Source organism: Myotis daubentonii, chromosome X, assembly GCF_963259705.1.
Source record: "Myotis daubentonii chromosome X, mMyoDau2.1, whole genome shotgun sequence".
Taxonomy (NCBI): Eukaryota; Metazoa; Chordata; class Mammalia; order Chiroptera; family Vespertilionidae; genus Myotis; species Myotis daubentonii.
The window spans coordinates 53,765,863-53,788,048 of record NC_081861.1 but is presented as its reverse complement, the minus strand read 5'-3'; the positions used below and the strand labels follow the sequence as shown (position 1 = coordinate 53,788,048).

The 22,186-nt window shown below is 43.3% G+C and overlaps 1 protein-coding gene and 1 long non-coding RNA gene across 2 annotated transcripts in view; one reads left to right on the top strand and one right to left on the bottom strand.

The window, feature by feature from the left end:
- Nucleotides 1-22,186, bottom strand: part of LOC132224847 (uncharacterized) — a 111,998-nt gene that overhangs the window by 15,502 nt on the left and 74,310 nt on the right. The gene's annotated exons all lie outside the window — the stretch shown is intronic.
- Nucleotides 1-22,186, top strand: part of RADX (RPA1 related single stranded DNA binding protein, X-linked) — a 68,001-nt gene that overhangs the window by 15,637 nt on the left and 30,178 nt on the right. The window contains exons 10-11 of the mRNA XM_059679939.1: nucleotides 105-271; nucleotides 20,174-20,247. Of these exons, the coding sequence (XP_059535922.1) occupies nucleotides 105-271; nucleotides 20,174-20,247 (241 nt within the window). The remainder of the gene's footprint in view (nucleotides 1-104; nucleotides 272-20,173; nucleotides 20,248-22,186) is intronic.

The window sequence follows — 22,186 nt, the reverse complement described above, 5'->3', positions numbered from 1 at the left end:
ACTCTTAAGATTATGAAAAATGAGTAAACTAAAATTGTAGACTTTTAAGATAAATAATTTCAATGAATTAGTTTTAAATGTTTTCTCTGAATTTTTGGTTTCAGAATGTTAACCAACCCTCAACATCCCAAACAGCAATAAAAGAAAGTCAAAGTCAGGAACTAGATGGTAAACAGAATCAAGATGATGGTTCTGTGAGTTGTCAAACTACGTGTACAAGTTTGAGCCCTCCCAAGAAAAAAAGGATTCTGCAAGGGCCATTTGCCAAACTGTAAGTCATTTGTATTAAATACATGCATAGAATATTAGGTTGTTTTGTTTTGTTTTGTTGGTTTCTTTCAATCCTGTAAAATGCATAATTGTACTAGAAGCTGTATTAGTTTTCTAGGACTGATGAAGTACAAGATCAAGGTATTGGTAGGGTGAATTCCTTATAAGAGATGTGAGGTAGAATCTGTTCCATGACTCTCACCTAGCTTCTGGTGGTTTACTGGCAATATTTGGTATTTCTTAGCTTATAGAAGAATCACCCCAATCTGTGCCTTGATCTTCTTCACCTGGCATTCTCCCTATGTGTAAATTTGTGTCTAGATTTCCACTTTTTATCAGGACACCATCCACATTGGATTATGGATCCATTCTGGGGTACTGGTCTACTCCAATATTATATTATCTTAACCAACTGCATCTTCAATGACCCTGTTTTGAAATGTCACATTCTCACTGTCCTTGAAAATGTAATCAGTTACATATTATTAGTCTGTCCTCTGGCCCCTTAAAATTTATGTCCTCACTTGCAAAATACATTCAGCCCATCACAATATCCCAAATGTCTTAACCCATACCAACGTTGACTCTAAGTCCAAAATCTCATCTAAATATCATCTAAATCATGTGTGGATAAGATGCAGGGTGATTCATCCTCAGACAAAATTATTTTCTATTTGTAACTTGTGAAACTACACATTATCTATCCAAAATGCAATTGGTGGGACAGGCATTCCAAAAGGAAGAAATTGCAAGGAAGAAAAGGATCATGGGTCACAAGCAAGTTTGAAACCTAGCAGGATCAGTTCCACTTGATTTTAAGGCTCAGAATTATCCTGTTTGGCATGATACTATGTCCTCTGGGCTCAACAGGTGACAGCCTGAGTGGGTAGCTGGCTCTGTACTCTGGAACTGAGGTGATGGCTCTTCCTTCATAAAGAAAAGGCCTTACCCTCAGGGTTATTCTTCCCTTTTTAAAAAAGAATAACACACGATCACAGCTGGATGTATCTATCAGGTCATTTCCTGACTTTAGAATTCCAGAAACCCAACAGCCTTTCTTCATTTCCTCTCACCTATATCCCTTCAGTCTAAGCCAGCGGTTCTCAACCTGTGGGTCGCGACCCCTTTGGCGGTCGAACGACCCTTTCACAGGGGTCGCCTAAGACCATCCTGCATATCAGATATTTACATTATGATTCATAACAGTAGCAACATTACAGTTATGAAGTAGCAACGAAAATAATTTTATGGTTGGGTCACAACATGAGGAACTGTATTTAAAGGGCCAGAAGGTTGAGAACCACTGGCTAAGCTAACATCATGCCAAATGAGATAGTTGATTGGGCCCACAGGTCACAAGCCTAATGTGTTGGGCAAATGGTTTGCCAACAATACCCTTGGTGTTCTATCCAGAGCAAACTTTCTCATTTTTTGAAATTGAGTAGGCTGAGAATTTTCCAAGTATTGAAGTGTGGTTCCTTTTTTCTTAACAATTCTCTTTTCAAATGTCTCTACCCTCTCATATTTTATTATAAGCAGCAAGGAAAAACCAAGCTGTGCCTTCAACACTTTCTAAGTTCAGCTAAATATGCAAGTTCATTGCATACAAGTTTCACTTTCCATCCAACAAAACACAATTCTGCCAAGTCCTCTGCTATTTTATAACAAGGATCACCTTTCATCCAGTTTCAAATTAGACATTATTTCTTTCTGAGACCTCACCAGAAGTACCATTTACATTCATATTTCTAGCAACATTCTGTTCATGACAATATGTGTTTTCCTTAGAAACAGAAGCTTTGTCTACAGCTTTGTTCTTTTCTTTCTGAGTCTTCAACAGATTCTCCTTCAAAATCCATATTTCTAGCAACATTCTCTTCAAAGCAGTCGAAGCTTATTCTGTTAATGAATCTAAACTCTTTCAGCCTCCACTTAATACCTAATTACAAAGCCACTTCCACATTTTTAATTATTTGTTACAGCAGCACCCCACTTCCTGGTACTGAAATCTGTATCAGTTTTCTAGGGCTGCTATGACAAAGTACCACAAGTTGTATGGCTTAAACAACAGAAAATTATTGTCCCACAGTTCTTTAAGCTACAACTTTAAGATTAAGGTGTCAGCAGGGTTGGTTCCTTTTGAGGGTTGTAAGGAAGAATCTGCCCCATGCCTCTCCTCTAGCATCTGGTGATTTGCTGACAATCTTTGACATTCATGGGCTTGTAGAAACATCACCCCAATCTGTATCTGTGTTCAAATATCCCTTTTTTATAAAAACATCTGTCATATTAGTGGCCCACGCTACTCCAGTATGACTTCATCTTAACTAATTACATCTTCAGTGACCCTGTCTCCAAATAATTTCACATCTGCCTTGCTCAGCATGGACTAATTGAAAATTAATTTAAAATGGGAAGTAACCCAAAAATAAACATTTTAATTTATGTATGCATTATATTTTAACTTAAAATACTATAAATGTATTTTATTTATTTATTTATTTTTAAATATATTTTATTGATTTTTTACAGAGAGGAAGGGAGAGAGATAGAGAGTCAGAAATATCGATGAGAGAGAAACATCGATCAGCTGCCTCCTGCACATCCCCCACTGGGGATGTGCCCGCAACCCAGGTACATGCCCTTGACCGGAATCGAACCTGGGACCTTTCAGTCCGCAGGCCAACGCTCTATCCACTGAGCCAAATCGGTTTCGGCAATAAATGTATTTAATTTAAAATAATTTGTTCATCAGTTCTTTAAGCATGGATCTTTTATACATAAACTTCTCCATTATGAATTGTATATAATTAACAGTTTTGGTTTCTTTGCAGTAGCAACAAAACTGAGAAACTAATACAGAAGGTGAAGTACAGAATCATTTAGATTTTTTTTTTTAATTAACACTAATCTTTTGTAATAGCTATGTCCAATCAGATTCAGTTTGGGGTTATATACTGAGCTTGTATCTGGCTATGTGAGCTAGAAAATTAAATCATTGATTTTTGGGTTCTTCCTTTCTAATATATGCATATTTGCTATACATTTTTCTCCATGCACTGATTTAGCCACCTCCTACTTCATTATCAGTTAGTTCAAACATTTTTTTGGTTTTCAGTGTGATTCTCTTCAGACTCATATCATTTAATTTCCAATCACTTGAGAATCTCTAGTTGCATTTTTTAAATTTAATTCAGCTTATCTTCACTCTGGAAAGAGAAAATATTCTGAACTATTTTAATTATTTGAAATGTGTTGAAAGGCTTTTCTTAAATTCTACATGTGGTCAATTTTGGTAAATGCTTTTTCATATGCACTCAAAAAATGTGAATTCCATCATCCTTGAGTGCAGTGTTCTATACATGTCAGTTAGGTCTAAGTATTCTAATTATGTTGTTAATATTTACTGTTGACAGTGTTACAGATGCCCCCCCCCCTTTTTACTTCTCATTGCCCTGCTCCACCAGGATCCCACCACCACCACCCCCGCCTTTACCACCCTATTGTCTATGTCTATGGGTAATACATATCTATATATATAAAAGCCTAAGCTACCATTATGACTGAACAACCAGAACAATCGGTCAACTGGTCGCTATGGTGTGCACTGACCACCATGGGGCAGACACTCAATGCAGGAGCTTCCCCCTGGTGGTCAGTGTGTTCCCACAGCCAACCTCCCACAGCCCCTCCCTCCACATGGCCCCCATTGGCCCCTGGTGCTAAACCTTTCATAGACAACCTGCTTCTGGGTCTGGGTTTCATATGTAGCAGAGCAGATCCCTCGATGCGATCTATTGAAAGTCAGCCCTCATCACAAGGGTTCATTTGATTTCTTGTTCATTTATTTTGATTTTTAGATTTAATTGTTCATAGATATGTATTTATTGCCACTTTATTGTTTATATTTCTTGTTTCTTCTTCTTCCTCTACCTCTTACTCCTCCTTTTTTCAAAGAACATGCTTCAACATTTCATATAATGCTGATTTTATGGTAATGAACTCCTTTAGCTTTTTCTTTTCTGTGAAGCTCTTTATCTGACCTTCAATTCTCAATGACAGCTTTGCTGGGTAAAGTAATCTTCATTGTAGGTCCTTGCTTTTCATCGCTTTTAATATTTCTTGCTACTCCCTTCTTCCCTGCAAAGTTTATGTTGATAAATCAGCTGACAGACATATGGGCTCTCCCTTGTAGATAACTAACTGCTTTTCTCTTGCTGCTTTTAAGATTCTCTCTTTGTCTTTAACCTTTGGCATTTTAATTATGATGTGTCTTGGTGTGGGCCTCTTTAAGTTCATCTTTCTTAGGATTCTCAGGTCATCTACGAATGGTTTAGCACCAGGGGCCAATGGGCTTCCTATACTTGTTTGTCTATTTCTTTCACCAGGTGGGGGAAGTTTTCTGTCATTATTTCATCAAATATGTTTTCAATTTCTTGCTCTTTCTCTTCTCCTTCCAGCACCCCCATGATACAAATGTTGGTATGTTTGAAGTTGTCCCAGAGGCCCCTTACACTATCTTCATATTTTTTATTCTTTTTTTAAAATATGTTTTTATTGATTTCAGAGAGGAAGGGAGAAGGGAGAGAGAGATACAAACATCAATGATGAGAGAGAACCACTGATAGGCTGTCTCCTGCACGCCCCCAACTTGGGATTGAGCATGCAACCCTGGCATGTACCTGCAACCCTTCCATGTGCCCTTGACCAGAATTGAACCCAGGACCCTTCAGTCTGCATGCTGACACTCTATCGCTGAGCCAAACCAGCTAGGGCCATATTTTTCATTATTCTTTTTTTGTGCTCTTCTGATTGGGCGTTTTTTGCTTCCTCATATTCAAATTGTTGATTTGATTCTGGGCTTCCTCTACTCTACTGTTGATCCCTTATAAATTATTCTTTATTTCAGTTAGTGTATCCTTTATTTGTGACTGGTCCTTCTTTGTGTCTTTGATGTTCTCACTAATTTCCTTGAAATTCTCACTAAGTTCCTTGAGCATCCTTAAAACCATTGTTTTGAACTCTGTATCTAGTAGTTTGCTTGTTTCTGTTTCATTTATTTTTCTGGAGCTTTCTTCTGTTCTTTCATTTGTGTCATGTTTCTTTGTCTCTGCATTTTGGCTGCTTCCCTGTGTTTGTTACTATGCATTAGGTAGAGCTGCTATGTCTCCTAGAATTGGTAGAGTGGCTTTGTATAGTAGGTGTCCTGTATGGCCCAGTGGCTCAGCCTCCCCAGTCACCTGAACTGGGAACTCTAAGTGTGTTCCTGTGTGGGCTGTGTGCACAGTCTTGTTGTTGTTGAGCCTTGATTGCTGTGGGCATCACTTGGAATAATTGATCCCCCCAGGCCAGTTGGCTATGAGGACCAGCTGCTGACTACAGTGGAAGAGCTGCTATACAAGATACCCTTATGGAGCAGAACTTGCTTTAGTGGGGCTTTGGTGCTCACTGAGTCTGCCCCTTGGGTGTGTCACTCATGGATGTGATAGAGTTGTAATTCGGTGTCGTCTGAAGCTGTCCACTGGGTGCACTAACTGGAGCCTTCTGGGGGGTGAAAAGTCAGCCACTGCCTATGCCCTGCCTGGGGCTACCCAGCACAATCTAAAGAGCAATCTACAGATGGATACTATTTGTGTTGGGCTAGGAGGTTCCCAGGAAAGGCCAGGCTGTGAACCTTGTTAAGCTGCTGCTAATGCTGGGCCTGGGGCCTCTTATTGAGAGGAATGGGGCATGTGACACCAGCTTCTGCTTGTTTGAGAGATTTTAGGAAAGTTTGAAGCCTGAGCCAGAACAGGCCATTCATATGGAAAATACACTGCAAACAGCTTGGTTGGAGCTGCAAACTGCATGGGGCAGGATCTCAGGGAATCACCAGAGTGCAGTGAAGAGTGTTGACCAGGTTGATGGAGACTCATATATGATGCCTGCCAGTCAGCTCTGTGGAGGTGAGGTCCCAGCACTTTTGTCTGGGAGAAAACTGCCCCAGAGTTCTTTCCCTAATGCCAGACAATATAGTTCCTCCTTGTATGGCCCTGGATCCTTTCAAGTTGATGCTCTATCACTGGAGCTCAGAGGGAGTGAGTCCAAGTAAGTCCTTGCATGGGTCCTTTAAGAGGAACTGCCTTGAACTCCAGTAACCTCTGTGTCACTGAGCCACAATCCCACTGGTTTTAACAGCCCAAGTTACAGGGACTTTTCTTCTCAACATTGGGTCCCTGGGCTGGGGGCCTGGTATGGGACTGGAACCCCTTGCTCTACATGGGAGTCCTCCTCAGCCACAATATCCCTCCCAATTAAAAACACGCCACACATAGGTGTCAGACCAGCCCCTTCTGTGCCTTCACCCCTTCTACCAGTCTCAATGCGCTTTCTTCTTTAATTTTCTAATTGTAGTACTTCCATTCATCCAGATTCCAGGTGGATCTGAATGGTGGTTGTTCTGTATTTTAGTTGTAATTTTGATGTGTTTGTAGGAGGATGTAAGTACCTACATTTACCTACGCTGCCATCTTGTTTCTCTCTCTGATTACATCTTTTATAGCCTCTGCTTTTTCCATCAGCTAATTGAGCAGGTAACACTGTTAATATCTTCTGATATGACTGATGATTTATTTCTCCTTTTAGTTCTGTCCATTTTTTGGTACAAATATGACTGAATACATATAGATTTAGGATTGTGATGCCTTTCTGATGATTGACCCCTTTGTAACTATTACATTTTTTTCATCTTTCACAATGTTTTCTACCTTAAAGTCTACTTGGTGTAGTACTAAATTACTTATACCAATTTTCTTTTGTTTAAGCCTTATACAGTATGTATATTCTATCCATATTACTTTGGACCTTTCTATGCCCTCACTTTTTTCTTTTTTATTTCTCACCCAAGGGTATGTTTATTGATTTTTTTGAGGGAGGGAGGGAGGGAGGAAGGGAGGGAGGGAGAGAGAGAAACATCTATGTGAGAGAAACATCAATCATTTGCCTCCCATATGCACTCCAACCGGGCATTGAACCTGCAATATAGACAAGTGCCCTGACCAGGAATTGAACCCACAACCTTTTGGTATATGGGATAGTGCTCCAACCAACTTACCCACTCAGCCAGGGCAAGGTTGTCACTTTTAAGCAGCATATAGTTGTTTGTTTGTTTTTAACTAATGTGAGAATCTTAGTCTTTACTTAGAGTATATATTCTATTCACTTTTACTGGAATTAATGATATATTTGTCTATCAATCTTCATACTGTTTGCTTAATAAAAAAGTTTTAATTATTCAATTTCCCCCTTTTTTGATAGTTGTATATTCTTTAGTGGTTACTCTATAAATTATAACCTGAACACTTAACTTATTATTATAGTTAAATACAGCCCTAGCCAGTTTGGCTCAGAAGATTGAGTGTCGGCCTGTGGACTAAAGGGTCTCGGGTTTGATTCCAGTCAAGGGCATGTACCTCGTTGCAGGCTCCTGGTCCTGGTCAGGGGCATGTGAGAGGCAACCAATCAATCTGTCTCTCTAACATAGTGTTTCTCTCTGTCTCTCCCTCTCCCTTCCACTCTCTCTAAAAATACCCTCCTGTGAGGATTAAAAAAAAATTTATTTTACTATTTTCCTGATAATGCTAGAACACTTCCAACTCCATTTATACCCATTTTTATTATTTTTGTCTTACATTTTAATTGCACATATATTTAAAATTCTACAATATATTATTAGCATTGTCTTTCTTGTACGGTCAGCATTGATTTATATTTGTGCACATCTTCTTTTTTAGGTTCTCTTCATTCCTACCTGTCTTTCCAGACTTCATTTTGTTATTTTCTTTCTGACTGAAAATTTCCTCTCAGCATTTCTTTCAATGTAGCTTGTTGATCATATATTTCATTTTCCTTTGTCTAAAAACATCCCTACCTCTCAATTTCTACATTTTAAATGTAAGACATGCTATTATATGGCATGTAACAAAGACATATATTTCAATGGTATTTTCATGCCAAAAAACCCCAACCAATTTGACAGCTAAGCAAATTGAAAATAAAAAGTAAGTACATCCTTGAGAAACTCTTGTCCATATGCACTGTATTCATGAAAATATTACATTACTAGAGGCCCGGTACACAGATTCATACACCAGTGGGGTCCCTCTGTGTGGCCTAGGGAGATTGGGCCGAAACCAGCAGTCCAACACTACCTGCCATTCCTGCCTGCTGCTCCTGTTCATCCTGGCCCCGCTGCGCCTGCCACCACCACTGCTCGGTAGGCTAGCTGTGGTCTCTGGGCTGTGGTGGCCAGCTGTGAGCCCTGTATCTGGCTCCCGTTGGTCAGCTGAGTGGCACTCCTGCTGTGGGAGCACACTGACCACCAGGGGACAGATTCTGCATTGACCATCTGCCCCCTGGTGGTCAGTGCACGTTATAGCTCCTGGTTGACCGGTCAAATGGTTGACCAGTCGAACGGTCACTTAGGCTTTTATATATATAAACTAGGGGCACAGTGTACAAATTTGTGCACCTTGAAAAGAACTTCGGGCCACAAGGCTGCAGTGGGCACAGGGGCGGGTCTTGGCCCATCCTCCATGCCCCTGCCCAGCCCCTCCTGCCATGGCCCCTGGTCCTCTGTCTGGTGCCCCCACTCACCTGCGCCACCATCCTGCCATGGCCAATGCCCACCATGTTCTGTGTGCACGAGCCCTAGTGGTCAGCACACATCATAGCGACCAGTTGTTTGGTTGTTCTGCCATTCAGTCTATTTGCATATTAGGGTGTTTTATATATAGACTAGAGGCCCGGTGCACAAAAATTTGTGCACTCGGGGGGAAGGGGGGTACCCTCAGCCTAGCCTGTGCCCTCTCATAGTCTGGGACCCCTCGGAAGATAACGCCCTGCTGGCTTAGGCCTGCTCCCGGGTGGCAGAGGTCAGGCCCAATCCCTAGGTGCAGCCCCTGGTCAGGCTCAGAGCAGGGCCGATTGGGGTGTTGGGGCGCCGCCCCCTGTCATTCACAGAACAGGGTGGATCGGGAGATTGCGATGCCACCCCCAGTCATGGTCAGCGTAGGGCTGATTGGGGGGTTGGGGCACCGCCCCCTGTCACACTCAAGGCAGGGTCAATGGGGAGGTTGTGGCGCCATCCCCTATCACACACAGAGCAGGGCCAATCCGGGGGTTGGGGTGCTGCTCCCTGTCACACACAGAGCAGGGCCCATCAGGGGGGTCGGGGCTCCTTACCCTGTCACGCACGGAGCAGGGTCGATCAAGGGGTTGGGGAGCTCCCCCCTGTCACACACAGAGCAGGGCCCATCAGAGGGGTTGGGGAGCTCCCCCCTGTCACGCACAGAGCAGGGCCCATCAGGGGGATGGAGAGCTCCCCCCTGTCACACACAGAGCAGGGCCCATCAGGGAGTTGAGGAGCTCCCCCCTGTCACTCAGAGAGTAGGGCCGATAGGGGAGTTGGAGCGCCACCCCCTGTCACACACAGAGCAGGGCGGATCAGGGGATTGGGATGCCGCCACTGTCACACTCAGGGCAGGGCTGATGGAGAGGTTATGGCTCTACCCCATCACACACAGAGCAGGGCCCGTGGGGGGGGTGCTGTGGCGCCACCCTCTGTCACCCACAGAGCAGGGCCGATCAGGGGGTTGGGGCGCCGCACCCTGTCACACACAGAGCCGCAGGGCGAACAGAGGTTGGGGAACTCCCCTGTATCAGGCACAGAGCAGGGCTGATCAGGAGGTTGGGGTGCCTTCCCCTGTCACAAACAGAGCGGGGCAGATAGGGAGGTTGTGGCCCCGCCCCCTGTCACACACAGAGCTGCAGGGTGATCAGGGGGTTTGGGCGCTGCCCCCTGTCACGCTGATCCCAGTGCCAGGAGGCCTCTCGACTCCGCTGATCCCAGTGCTGGGAGGCATATTACCCTTTTACTATATAAGGTAGAGGCCTGGTGCACGTGTGGGTGCTGGCTGGTTTGCCCTGAAGGGTGTCCTGAATCAGGGTGGGGGTCCCCACTGGGGTGACTGGCCAGCCTGGGTGAGGGGATGATGGCTGTTTGCAGCTGGTCACACACCCTTCAGGGTGGGGGTCCCCACTGGGGTGCCTGGCCAGCCTGGGTGAGGGGTTGAGGGCTGTTTGCAGCTGGTCATACAGCCTTCAGGGTGGGGGTCCCAAATGTGATGCCTGGCCAGTCTGGGTGAGGGGCTGAGGGCTGTTTTCAGGCTGGCGGGTGATGGAAGCTCCCAACTGCTCCTTTTTTTCTGTTTTTTTGTGTGTTTTTTTTTTAAAATTCTGGGCCAGCTTTAGCTCTGAGGCTCCAGCTCTTAGGCCTCCACTGCTGAAAGTAGGTATCTGTTTTGTTTCGGTTCGAAACAATGTATAACTCTAGCTCTGACTCCAGCTCTGAGATATATTGGTTAAAATGTTTCAAACTGCAGGCTCAGAGGCTGGCAAGGCAGGCGGGGAACGTTGGTTTCCTCCATCACTGAAGCAAGCAAGCCTCATGTTAGTTTCAAGCTGCCTGGCTGCCGGCCGCCATTTTGGCTGACAGTTAATTTGCATATCGCCCTGATTAGCCAATGGGAAGGGTAGCGGTCGTACGCCAATTACCATGTTTCTCTTTTATTAGATAGGATTCTTTTTTTTTCTAAGTGTTTTTCTTTTTTCTTTTTTTTTATTGCTTAAAGTAATATAACGGGTATTACATATGTGTCTTTCCCCCCCCCGCCCTTGACTATCCCCTGGCCTCCCCCACCCCCCAGCGTCCCATGTCCATTGGTTATGCATATATGCATGCATACAAGTCCTTTAGTTGATCTCTTACCCCCCTACCTCCTGCCCCTCAACCCTCCCCGGCCTTCCCGCTGCAGTTTGACAATCTGTTTGAGGCAGCTCTGCCTCTGTATCTATTATTGTTCAAAAGTTTATAATGGTCCCTATTGTCCATGAATGAGTGAGATCATGTGGTATTTTTCCTTCATTGACTGGCTTATTTCACTTAGCATAATGCTCTCCAGTTCCATCCATGACGTTGCAAATGGTAAGAGTTCCTTCCTTTTTACAGCAGCATAGTATTCCATCGTGTAGATGTACCACAGTTTTCTAATCCATTCATCTACTGATGGGCACTTAGGCTGTTTCCAGATCTTAGCTATGGTGAATTGTGCTGCTATGAACATAGGGGTGCATATATCCTTTCTGATTGGTGTTTCTGGTTTCCTGGGATATATTCCTAGAAGTGGGATCACAGGGTCAAATGGGAGTTCCATTTGTAGTTTTTTGAGGAAACTCCATACTGTCTTCCATAGTGGATGCACCAGTCTGCATTCCCACCAGCAGTGCACAAGTGTTCCTTTTTCTCCACATCCTCTCCAGCACTTGTCATTTGTTGATTTGTTGATGATAGCCAGTCTGACAGGTGTGAGATGGTACCTCATTGTTGTTTTGATTTGCATCTCTCGGATGATTAATGACTTTGAGCATGTTTTCATATGTCTCTTGGCTTTCTGAATGTCCTCTTTTGAAAGGTGTCTATTTAGGTCCTTTGCCCATTTTTTGATTGGATTGTTTATCTTCCTTTTGTTAAGTTGTATGAGTTCCCTATAAATTTTGGAGATTAGGACCTTATCAGATATGACATTGGCAAATATGTTTTCCCACACAGTGGGTTTTCTTGTTGTTTTGTTGATGGTTTCTTTTGCTGTGCAGAAGCTTTTTATTTTGATGTAGTCCCATTTGTTAATTTTCTCTTTAGTTTCAAGTGCCCTAGGAGCTGTATCAGTGAAGAAATTGCTTCGGCATATGTCTGAGATTTTGTTGCCTTTGGATTCTTCTAGAATTTTTATGGTTTCCTGTCGTACATTTAAGTCCTTTATCCATTTTGAGTTTATTTTTGTGTATGGTGTAAGTTGGTGGTCTAGTTTCATTTTCTTGCATATATCTGTCCAATTTTCCCAACACCATTTATTGAAGAGAGTAGATAGGATTCTTAACAGCCATTTATAGGAACCCATCCATTATCCATCAATAGTGAAATGGATAAATTGTGGTATATTCATACAAGAGAGCACTACAACGCAATGAAAATGAATAAACTTGCCCTGGCCAGTGTGGCTCAGTTGGATGTCATCCCATGTATTGAAAGGTCATCAGTTCTGTTCCCAGTCAGAGCACATGCTCAGTTTGTGGATTTGATACCTAATCAGAATTTGTGCAGGAGGCAAGTAAACGATAGATGTTTCTATTTCACATCGATGTTTCTCTCTTTCTCTTACTTTCTCTCTCAAAAAGCAATGAAAACATTAAAAAAATGAATGAACTTCACCTATGTGTAGCAATGTGAATTAATATTAAAATAAAATATTGAAAAAAATAATTTTGTGGAAAAGAAGCAATATTAACAAAATAAGAGCCCTGACCAGTGTGGTTCAGTCATTATAGCATTGGCCAACCATGGAAGAGTCATGGGTTAGATTTCCATAAAGGTCACGTATCTGGATTGTGGGTTTGCTTCCCAACCCTGGTTGGGGCCAGTGCAAGAGGCAACCAATTGATGTTTCTTTCTCTCCCCGGCCCTCTCTTTTGAGACTGTATCTGTTTTGTCCATCTTTCCCTCTGTTTCTTGACCATATTAATCATTGTATTGTAAATCCTGGCCTACTGCCCAGCCAGAAGGGCTCAGTGGTTGAGCATCGACCTGTGAACCAGGAGGTCATGGTTCAATTCCCAGTCAGGGCACATACCCGGGTTGTGGGCTTGATCCCCAGTGTGGGGTGTGCAGGAGGTGACCAATCAGTGGTTTTCTTTCATCATGGATGTTTCTATCTCTCCCTCTACCTTCCTCTCTGAATCAGTAGACATATATTTTTAAAAAATAATAATAAATCCTGGCCTGCTAACTCCAATGTCTGGGTCGCCTATTGGTCTTCTTCTGATGGTACAATAATAGTAAATATGACCATTTAAGAGCTTGTATAAACCAACATTTTATTCCAAACTAGAGGCCCAGTGCATGAAAATTTGTGCACTCGAGGATGGGGGGTGTCCCTCAGCTGGGCCTGCGCCCTCTCACAGTCCAGGACCCCTCAGGGGATGTCTGACTGATGGCTTAGGCCCTCTCCCTGGGGGATCAGGCCTAAGCTGGCAGTCAGACATCCCTCTGGCAGGCCTAAGCTGTTAGTTGGACATCCTTAGTGCTGCCACAGAGGCGGGAGAGGCTCCAGCCACCACTGCTGTGCTGGCCAGCCATGAGCCGGCTTCTGGCTGAGAGGTGCTTCCCCTGTGGAAGCGCACTGACCACCAGGGGGCAGTGCCTGCATTAAATGTCTGCTCCCTGGTGGTCAGTGCACATCATAGCAACTGGTCATTCCTGGTTTTTCTGCTGTTAGTGTCAATTTGCATATTACCCTTTTATTATATAGGATGATAGTAAATCATGGTACTCTCTCTTTTTTTATTATATTTTTATTGATTTCAAAGAGGAAGGGAGAGGGAGAGAGAGAGATAGAAACATCAATGATGAGAGAGGTTCATTGATTGGCTGTCTCCCGCACACCCCACACTGGAGACAAAGCCCTCAACACAAGCAGGTGCCCTTGACCAGGAATCAAACCTAGGACCCTTCAGTCTGCAGGCCGACGCTTTATCTACTGAGCCAAGCCAGCCAGGGCATGGTACTCTCTTTTAGAAAAAATGTGTAAAAATCCATCAACTTATTCAAAAAGTTAGCACTGAGAAATAAAGTATAATAAATGGGACATTAAAACTTCTTCATTTCATCCTACTAATAAGATTACTTCCATTACCTCATTTGATGCTCAACATCCCTGTGAGGGAGGCACAGGATAATTATCTCAATTTTGTAGATTAAGAATTTGAGATTCAGAAAGGATAAAATATGGTAATTAAGCATATGTGTATATATATTAAGTACTTTTAATTTCTTTGCATAAAAGATACTTAATAAGACTATAATGATATTAATTATAATCCTGTTATATAAATTAGGAAGTGACACATAATAGAATCTATATGACTTTTATCTAAGGTCAATATGTTAGTGAAAATAGCAAGATTAGAGTACAACTTATAGCCTTTGATATAATTTTTATAATATTTTGCCAGTATCCATCATATGTGTCTTTATCTTCTCTTCTTTTTGCCTTCTTATCTGTGCTCAGTTATCCTTCAATATTTCTTATCTTTTTATTTTTATCTCTCTTTCTTCAATTTCCTCAGTTGATACCCATAGACATTTTATACTCCATTCTGTCATTTAGCACCTTTAAGACATTTAAGTCATACAAATAAATGACTACATATTCCAGGAAAAACCTCTTAAACCACATTGTAAAATTCTGTACAATATCATTATACTGTTTCACATTGGGAACTATTACTTCCAATTTATTTCAGATGAATATATTATTTTTAATCACATGTATTAAAAAGTATATACATGCTGTTTAAGGATTTCAAAATATGTGTAATTTAACTATTTTTAGTTATTTACATTTCTCTCTGAATTGATGTTTTCAGTTTACTAATTTCTGGAAATACCATATTTCAAAAATTGAAAAATTAAAACTACACCTATAAAATATGTTTTTATGTGCTAGAGTTTTATAGTTAAACTAGTAGCCCGGTGCACAAAATTCGTGCACATTAAAAGTGAATTAATTGCCCTAACCAGTTTGGCTCAGTGGATAGAGCATCGGCCTGCGGAATCAAGGGTCATGGGTTTGATTCCGGTCAAGGGCATGTACCTTGGTTGCAGGCACATCCCCAGTGGGGAGTGTGCAGGAGGCAGCTGATCAATGTTTCTCTCTCATCGATGTTTCTAACTCTCTATCCCTCTCCCTTCCTCTCTGTAAAAAATCAATAAAGTATATATTTTTTAAAAAGGGAATTAATTAGAGATATTTTAATATTGCTATTTTACCTTTCTCTATAATAGAAGTGTGAGAGATGAAAGGAAATTAGTAAAATGTATATGAAAATAATATATAAATTTATTAATAAATAAACAGTAACAAAAGGATATAACAGAGGCATGATATAAAAACGACAGAAACATGATATGAAAACAACAAAAACATGATATACAAACAACAGTGATGCAAACAATGACTCGATAGTGATTAAACTTATTCTAATGTCTCCCTGTACACCACATTAAGAGTGAAAACACTTTCAGAGTGCTTGAGTAATTTCCCTTGTGATGAAGTATTTAGAACTTTAACTGTAACATCACATGCTCTTCAAACTCGAGAGAAAGCAACATATAACTGACCATGTGCAAAAACAAGTTCAGGTAGGAATATGCCTACTTTGTCTAGAGTTTGTCCTTGTGATTTATTTATTTTTTATTTTTTAATATATTTTATTGATTTTTTTACAGAGAGGAAGGGAGAGGGATAGAGAGTTAGAAACATCAATGAGAGAGAAACATTGATCAGCTGCCTCCTGCTCACTCCCTACTGGGGATGTGCTTGCAACCAAGGTACATGCCCTTGACCAAAATCGAACCTGGGACCCTTGAGTCCGCAGGCTGATGCTCTATTCACTGAGCCAAACCAGTTAGGGCTGTCCTTGTGATTTATTAACTGTCATCACAAATGCTGGCATCACGGTAAACTGTCATCGAATCAATTTAAAAGGGAGGCCAATGTCAGATGGGGACAAATTAATTCTTGGAACCAGAACAGCCTCTCCCTCTGCAGGTCCTATTAATACTTCAGCTTTGATAATGTTAGGTCGTAATCTTTTGGTAATAAATCTGGTACCATTACAAAGACCCCATTTACTATTGAGATTTCTCAATAGCATGATGATTGCACCCACTTTCAATTTTAATTTATGACACGGCATTCCCAAAGGAGTAATACTATTAAGAAATTCGATGGGAAAATTTTGCTTTTCAGCATCATCTGTGGAATCAATGGAATCATCACTCAAATATGTGTGAAAATCTCCATCGAGTATATCCAAATTTTCTTCATTTAATTTTTGAACATGCTCATTTTTTGGACAAAGAATTGCACATTTAGATATATTTTTAATATTATCTATAGCAGTGGTTCTCAACCTTGGCTGCACATTAGAATCACCTGGGAATCTTTTTAAAATCCTGATTCCTGGGCCTCATCCTCCAGAAACTGTGTCTTTGTTATGGGGTGGGGCCACAACATTAGTAACAAAGAAGCAGAATTAAAACTTTATTGTGGGGAACCGCTACAGTGTTTTGGACAGGTTCAAGCCTTGGACTGATGAGAGGGCACAGTCCTCTCATTGCCACGTGCAGTCCCAGCTTGGAGGGCAGGGCCCTCCCAGAACAATTATAGCCAACAGCTATAGTTGTAAGCTTGAACCTATGGTCCAAACACATGGCCCCACTTGCCTGAGTGATTTAGGCTTGATAGAGTTCAGGTGCATGTAGTTAGGTAGGATTGAAATCCAGGAGAATGTTGTAAACATCTTGGTCACGCCCTTACTTTGCCTCGTAGCATCTGCTATAAAATAAAGGCATGGCTGTGGGCATGGTCGCTGTCTCTCAAAGAAGCAGCATCCCACCGAGACCTGGCTTTCATTATCTTGTCTGTCTTTTCTAAGCCTTTCTGCCGCCCCCACTCAGGTTTACCCCTGGCCATGTTGGCATGCGGCACACTTTAGAAAGTTCTGCCTCCATGCTCCCAGGGTGGGTTCCTGCCTCAAACCCCACCCTTACAGGAAACAGCTTGTGAAAGGGTGCAGCCGTTGCCAAGACAACCCCTGCAGGACTGGTTTCCTTCTGCTTGGTTGTGGCAGTTCTTCTGGATGTGATGAACACCACCCATGGTTTTTTATATAAGTAGACTAGGGGCCCGGTGCACGAAATTCGTGCACTGGGTGGTGGTGGGGGGAGTGTCCCTCAGCCCAGCCTGCCCCATCTCACATACTGGGAGCCCTCAGGCGTTGACCTCCATCACCCTCCAATCGCAGGATCGGCCCCTTGCCCAGGCCTGACGCCTCTGACTGAGGCATCAGGCCTGGGCAGGGGACCCTCATTTCTCCCCATCACTGGTTCTGCCCCCAGCCCAGGCCTGATGCCTCTGGCCCAGGCATCAGGCTTGTGCAGCGGACCCCCAGACCCCTCCGATTGCTGGCTCTGCCCCTTGCCCAGACCTGATGCCTTGGCCAGAGGCGTAGACCCCCATCACCCTCCGATCACCTGATTGGCCCCTTGCCCAGGCCTGACGCCTCCGCCAGAGGTTTCAGGCTTGGACAGGGGACCCCCATCTCCCCCTGATCACTGGCTCTGGCCCCCGCCCAGGCTTGAGGCCTCTGGCCCAGGAATCATGCCTGGGCAGGGGACCCCAATCTCCCTCTGATCGCTTGCTCCCCCCAGCGCCCAAGCCTGATGCCTCTGACCCAGGCTTCAGGCCTGGGCAAGGGGACAATCATATCCCCCCAATCCCCAGCTCCGCCCCCTGCCCAGGCCTGATGCCTCGGCCAGAGGAGTTGACCCTCATCACCCTCCGATCACCAATCACCGGATCGGCCCCTTGACCAGGCCTGAGGCCTCTGGCAGAGGTTTCAGGCCTGGGCAGGGGACCCCCAGCTCCCCGTGGTTTCAGGCTCCGCCCCTGCCCAGGCCTAACGCCTCTGGCTGAGGCGTCCGGCTCGGGCAGCGGGGACCCGCAGCTGCAGCGGCCCCGCGATCATGGGCTCCGCTTTAGGCCCAGGCAAGGGACCCGTAGCTCCTGGGACTGCCAGCTTCGACTGTGCCCAGCTCCCATCGCTGGCTCCACCCCTACTTCCTGCTATCACTGGCCAGGGTGGAAAAGGCACCTGATTCTCTGATCATGGCTGGGGGGCAGGACAAAGGCGGCCCCAGGGCCGCCTTTGCCCTGCCCCCCTGCTCTTAGCTCCCCCCTGGGTTTCTGATCCCTGTCAGTGGCAGGGGGCTTCTTCCTGCTTTCCCTTTCACCTCCCTGCATTGTGCCTACATATGCAAATTAACCGCCATCTTGTTGGCAGTTAACTGCCAATCTTAGTTGGAGTTAATTTGCATATAGCCCTGATTAGCCAATGAAAAGGGTATCGTCGTTCGCCAATTACCGTTTTTCTCTTTTATTAGTGTAGACTAGAGGCCCAATGCACGAATTTGTGCATTGGTGAGGTCTGGCCGGCCCGCACCGATTGGGGTGGGTGGTGATTTGGGACAGGGCCAGCTGAGGGGAGGGGCTGCAGGCAGTTGGCCAGCCAGCCCCACACCCTGGTCAAACTCCCAGTTGAACTCCTGTTTGAGGGGCCAATTTGCATATTAACCTTTTATTATATAGGATTGGTCTTTTTTCATGAAAATGACTTCTTTTTAGTTCATTAATAACTTGACATTATAAAAGAGGCCATAGAACTAATTTTTAAATTCCTATCATATGAAGTATATATTCATCTTTAGTTGATTATGTGGCATTCTACAACATGACAATTCTGATTTTCATGCTTTTAGTTTTGGAAATACAATAGAAAAATCTGATCACAGAAATATGCTAAAAACCCATTAGGTGGAAATATTTCCTTATAAAAGCAGGCTTCTCCTCAGCTGCAAAATAAAATGCTTCCCCTTTCCTCCATTCATTTCATTTCAGTTCAATAAACAGTTAGTGAGAAGATAATATGTGGTGATACAAAAATAAGTAAAATGTAGTTTATACTTTTGTAACACTTTAAGCAGAACTTAGAATCAGGTGGAAGAGACAAACCTATAAACTAATTTTAATATAGTGCGATGAATACTATAATAGAAGTTTTTTCATGGTGCTATGAGAGCATACACAAGGAGCAGTGAGCCTTGACTAGAGATCAAGCATAGCTTCTTATAGGAAACTAGAGGCCTGGTACACAAATTCGTGCATGAGTGGGGTCTCCCTTGGGGTGGCCTGTGGGGATTGGACCAAAACCCATAGTCCAGTACTGACTGCAACTCCTACCTGCCGCTCCCACTCATCCCAGCCCCACTGCACCTGCCATGGGCTTATGCCTAATCAGTCCCGATTGGGAGAGGCTCATGTCACCACAGCAGTGCTCGCCAGCCATGAGCTTGTGTCTGGCGCCTTCCCAAAGGGAGTGGCCTGCAGTATAGGGCCAAAACCAGCTCTCTGACATCCCCCAAGGGGTCCTGGATTGTGAAAGGGCAGAGGCCAGACCGAGAGACCCCACCAGTGCATGATCAAGTCCAGGGAGGGGCCGAGAGAGGGTTCCAGGGCATGTCTGGCCCATCTCACTCAGTCCTGATCGGCCAGATCCCAACAGCAAGCTAACCTACTGGTCAGAGCATCTACCCCCTGGTGGTCAATGCACATCATAGCAAGTGGTTGAGCAACCATAGCATATCATTAGCATATTATGCTTTGATTGATTGAACAGTCAACCAGTCACTGGATGATTGGACACTTAGCATATTAGGCTTCTATTATATAGGATAATGATTGAGGTAAATGTTGAAGGATAAGAGTTAAGCAAAGGAAAAGGGGCAGAAAGAAAAGCATAAATATTGGAGAGTTAGGCCAAATGGTTTTCTAGAATATTTGAACAAAGCAAACATGAAAATAGGCCATAGAACTAATTTTTAAATTCCTATCATATGAAGTATATATCTATCTTTAGTTGATATTTAATAAAATTGAATACTTCCTTTTGTGGAATAATCCTTAAAAGAATATTTCAATCTATTGCAGTATTTGAATTGTTATACAGTATATGGGTATTTGTTCATTATTTGAATGTATTGTTCTTACATTTTAATGCATCATTTTAAGAAAATAAACGTACATATTTTCTAAATTTATTGAACTAGAAAAAATTCTGAATGGACCAATTAATTTTTCTATTCAAGTCTCTTTATAACTATTGGTTATTCTCATTTCATATTTTGTAGAGTTCCTGTACCTCAGCCAGAAACTTCTGCACAAACAAGGGAAAATATACCAGACACACCAAGTATCTTCCAACGTATGTTGCTTTATTATTAGTAGTAATATTAATGAAATATTTATGGAACACTATTATATAAAGGTCACTGTTTGATTCTGCATTTTTGTGCCATGCCTGCCACTAGCATAATATAAGTATTCTAAAAAGATATATAGCGGGAGAACCAAGATGGCGGCGATATAGGCAGACATGTCCCAGGTCGTGTCCCGGAGCAAATGGAGCGAGCAGCTGAAGCTAGTAACACTCACACCGAATTGGCGAAATTGCTCAGCTGGTGAGAGGGTTTGCAGCCGGGAAGAGCAGAACTCCCCGGGAAAGGTAAAAAAAACCAAGGATTTGGGCAGGAAAGTTTGCCAGACCTCTGAGCCCAGAGAGTCAGAGGGAGACCGCGTGGCAGACAGCCGCGTCCCTTGGGACAGGCACAGCCCCTGACAGGGGAAAGGAGAACCGTGGGATTCCTGGCGCCGCCAGGGGAATTGAGAGCTGGGTTCTGTGATCACGGAGGACTGAGCCTAAAGGGGGCAGCCTGAAGAGCTGACCTGACCATGCAGTCCCGGTAAGAGAAGAAGCTTACAGAAACCAAGCCTTCCCCGTTTCCGCGGCCAGCATTTGTTTGTTTTCACTGAATCCTGTTCATGGGACATTTCGGATACAGACACTCACCTGTGCTGAAGAGAGGGAGAGTGTGCGGAGGAGTGGAATCTGGGGAGAGACTGGGGAAAGAGGGGGAGCCGGGAGAGGTGGTAGTGAATTGAGTGCTGAGACACCCCTGAGCCCAGGACTGGGGCAGCCACCCCCTCCTGAGAGTGAGTCTCCTCCGCCCAGCCCCCAGGCAAGGAGCACAGCCACACCCAGATTCCACCCTGTACAAGATCAAGGATTAAGATAACCTGATCAGTCCCTGGGAGTTAACAGGGTCTGGCCTATAGGGGGATTTTCAATCCCAGCAACAACATAGCGCCGGTAACTAACTATTACGCAGTCAGCTCTGGGCAGTGAACTTCCACTGGACAGAGAGGCCCTATAGCCTCAGAGGCCAACCCCAGAACACTGCCACCCAGAGGCTGACCCACAAACTGACTCTTTGCTAAACACAAAATAAGGCAGTCTGGGAAATAAATGCGGCATGCTTTAAAATAAGGACTGTGGTTTACAACACAGAGGAACAGTATATCGCAGGGAAACTCAACACTCTCCTGAATACCTGGAAGGTCTAAGGCGAGCCACACTGAAGAATAGAAGAAACGAAGGACCTCCACTACTGCAATTTTTTTTCTTTTTTCACTTTTTAACTAAGAAACCAATTTTTTTTCATTCTTTTTTTTCTGTTCTTTTTTTTTCTTTTTTTTTTTGTTTCTTTTCTTCTTTTTCCATCACCTGATTTTACCCTTTTAATTACTACCTTCTTATTTTTAACCAGTATTATTACTGCTACCATTTTACCATTTTTTAAAGTGCCATTTTATTTTTTCTTTATTTTATTTTGGGATTTGTGTTCACCATTCTATTTTCATCGTTATATTACTGGTTGTTTCTAGTTTGCATTCATATCCAGGGAGCTGTTGCGGGAATTTGTTGGGATTAATGGCTGTTCTATAGGAGTATTCTCCTCATATAAAAAGTCTTCCCTCTTCCACTTCATTCTCTCTTTTCGCTCTTTTTTTTTTTCTTTTCTTTTCTCGCTTTTATTTTCCCCCTTCCTTTTTCCCAATTTCATTTTTGCACTCCCTTTTTTTTTGGTCCCTACTTTTCTTTTCCTTTTTCTCTTTTATCTTTTTCTCTTCCTTCTTCCTTATCCCCTAATTCTCTTAATTCAGGTGGTCACCTTTAATTGGGGTTATTAATATCGTGAATATATTTGTGTATAGTGCCTGGTACGTGGTGCCTTGTTATGTTGTATTTTGTGCCTTTAAATCAACGCAGCAGATCCAAGCAACAGCAACCTCCTGAGCACCTC